This window comes from Argiope bruennichi, chromosome 3 (assembly GCF_947563725.1).
Source record: "Argiope bruennichi chromosome 3, qqArgBrue1.1, whole genome shotgun sequence".
Classification (NCBI taxonomy): Eukaryota; Metazoa; Arthropoda; class Arachnida; order Araneae; family Araneidae; genus Argiope; species Argiope bruennichi.
The window spans coordinates 142,607,204-142,609,569 of record NC_079153.1 but is presented as its reverse complement, the minus strand read 5'-3'; the positions used below and the strand labels follow the sequence as shown (position 1 = coordinate 142,609,569).

Genomic DNA, 2,366 nt, shown 5'->3' with positions numbered 1-2,366 from the left:
ACTCCAGTTTGCCAGCGAGTGTAAATTATCCTTTGATATTGCCAAAAAAGCATCCAGTAACCACTATGATTATAAGACACTACCATTTAAACTATCTTCATGCAGGAGTTCAATCAGTTCATTCTGCAATTAGATAGGTCTATTGGATTTTGCTAGCCAGATCACCCATAAGAAAAATCATGAGAAACTGTGTCATCTGAGCGCGGTTTCACGCAGAATTCTCAAGGCAGTTAATGGCCGATTTGCCTTCGTCCCGTGTCTTACCATGAAGAGCGTTCCTGAGAGCCGGTACAGATTTTTGTTGACCCTTTCTGATCACTCCTCGACGTGGACGAGGTTTAAGACCCATGAAGATGTGCGCCTGCATCTTCGTTTGTTTCTCACAAAGGCGGTTCACCTGGAGCTCGTCAGTGATCTGAGTACTGATGCGTTTCTTGCATCTTTCAAGCGCTTCGTTGGACGCAGAGGGAAACCCGCCGAGATATTCAGCGATTGGGCGATTAATTTCGTCGAGGCTAAACATGTGCTGAAACTGTGGAGTTCGGAGGCAATTGGGCGGTATTTCGCCAACGAAGGTGTTGTCTGGAGAACAAATGTTCCATCGGCACCATATTTCGGAAGACTCTGGGAGGCATCTGTGAAATCTATGAAGTATTATTTGAAACGAGTAATAGGATGTCAAATCCTGAATAATGAAGTATTTTCAACTGTTCTAGTGGATACCTAGGCAGTACTAAACTCCAGACCATTGATTGCTTTATCGGATGATCCCGATAATTTTTCAGTAATTACTCCTGGCCATTTTTATAGGGTCAGAATGATAGAAAATTCCGGAGCCTGATTTGACGGATCAAAAGATCTCGATTCGCGATAGACTGAAATTGATAAATCAGATTTCCCAGTCCTTTTGGAGATCCTGGCTCAAAGATAATTTAATCAGCTGCAAGTGAGAAACAAGAGGAAAAACTCCTTGTGCAAATTTAAAGGTCAACGATTTGGTGTTGATAAGAGACGACAATCTGCCTCCAATAAAGTGGAAAATGGCAAGAGTCTTAGAGACCTTTGAAGGAATTGATAACTACGTTAGAGCAGTTAATCTAAAAACTGCAAATGGAGAGTTAAAAAGATCCATCATTGACATTCCTTCATTCATTATTGTGTATTTTTTTGTATTTTAAAATATTTTAATGCATGTTCAATTCATTTTAGTAATCTGTTTCGTTATAAGTGTTCTGACCTATTGATGACATTCGTCATCGGAGCCAGTGTTAAGAATTATTCTTTTTCCGAAAGACGGCGCTGCGCCGCCTCCCATGTAAACGCGAATTTTAGAAATGTATAATTCAGTATGTGTGTGTGAGTCAGTGACGACTCAATAAAACCATTAACAGAACTGCTATTTCCTGTTCTTCCCTCGATAGATGTTGGGGTGAGTTTTGGTTTCGTATAACTTAATTGCAAACAGAATTTAGTTGATTTATATGTGAAAATAATTAGATAATTTCAATCATCTTTATATTTCTTCTCACGTAATGTTCAAATTCTAAAAATATGGCCGTTTTTTATTATAAATATCCTTTTCTTATTATTTTCATTTCTTTAGCAGCAACTTTTGAACAGCATAAATGCAATCTATTTGTTAAATATAATAATCCCAATTTCTAACTTTTGAACAACATAAATGCAATCTATTTGTTAAATATAATAATCCCAATTTCTACAATGTGTTCCATTCTAGTGACATTTAAGTCTGGTGAATTTGCAATTGTTGGAGCCTTTTAGTAACGATCACTTAGAATTGCCCTTTAAAGTTGTTTCTTATCTTTACTTACAGTATAAATGTGTGTTAATGTGTTTGTTGTAGATTTATTGGCTAGACAGTTTGACTTGAAGCTACCAAACGTTGTGATATAAGTACCAAAAATGGTACTTGTATGTAACAAGAATTGGAAGCAGGAATATGCACCTCGGAGTGATTGTTTTTAAATTAATGAGAATTTTAGCTAAAAATTAAACACAATTCTGTTATTTTCCCATGATAACTTCTTCCGAAAATATCAAACTGAGAAAAGTCACGATTAATTTGATTTTTTTTCTTTACAATTCAAAATACAATCGGTACTTATACAAAAAAAAAAAAATGAAACGTGCAGGATAGTTAAACTTCTATCCTTAACACAAATCATTATTGGCAATCAGATTTCAGGAAAACATGCGATATATTTACTCATCTTGAGAAAAATGTTAAAAAAATTATATATAAAATGTTATTTATCTGAAGAAAAAAAGTGAAATTTTACATTGTTTTCGGTTAGAAATTAGTTTACCTTTTCAAAGGCTAAAACCCTTGGTAAAACAGTGTATTT

General features: G+C 35.2%; 1 protein-coding gene across 1 annotated transcript; it reads left to right on the top strand.

The window, feature by feature from the left end:
* Positions 1–265: 265 nt before the first annotated feature.
* On the top strand, positions 266–727 carry LOC129963006 (uncharacterized). Its single transcript, XM_056077010.1, has one exon. It carries the CDS (start codon positions 266–268, stop codon positions 725–727), a length of 462 nt encoding a protein of 153 aa, XP_055932985.1.
* Positions 728–2,366: the final 1,639 nt, after the last annotated feature.

Excerpts from the sequence above, each read along its gene's own strand:
- LOC129963006 (XM_056077010.1), top strand. The coding sequence starts at position 266 with ATGAAGAGCGTTCCTGAGAGCCGGTACAGATTTTTGTTGACCCTTTCT.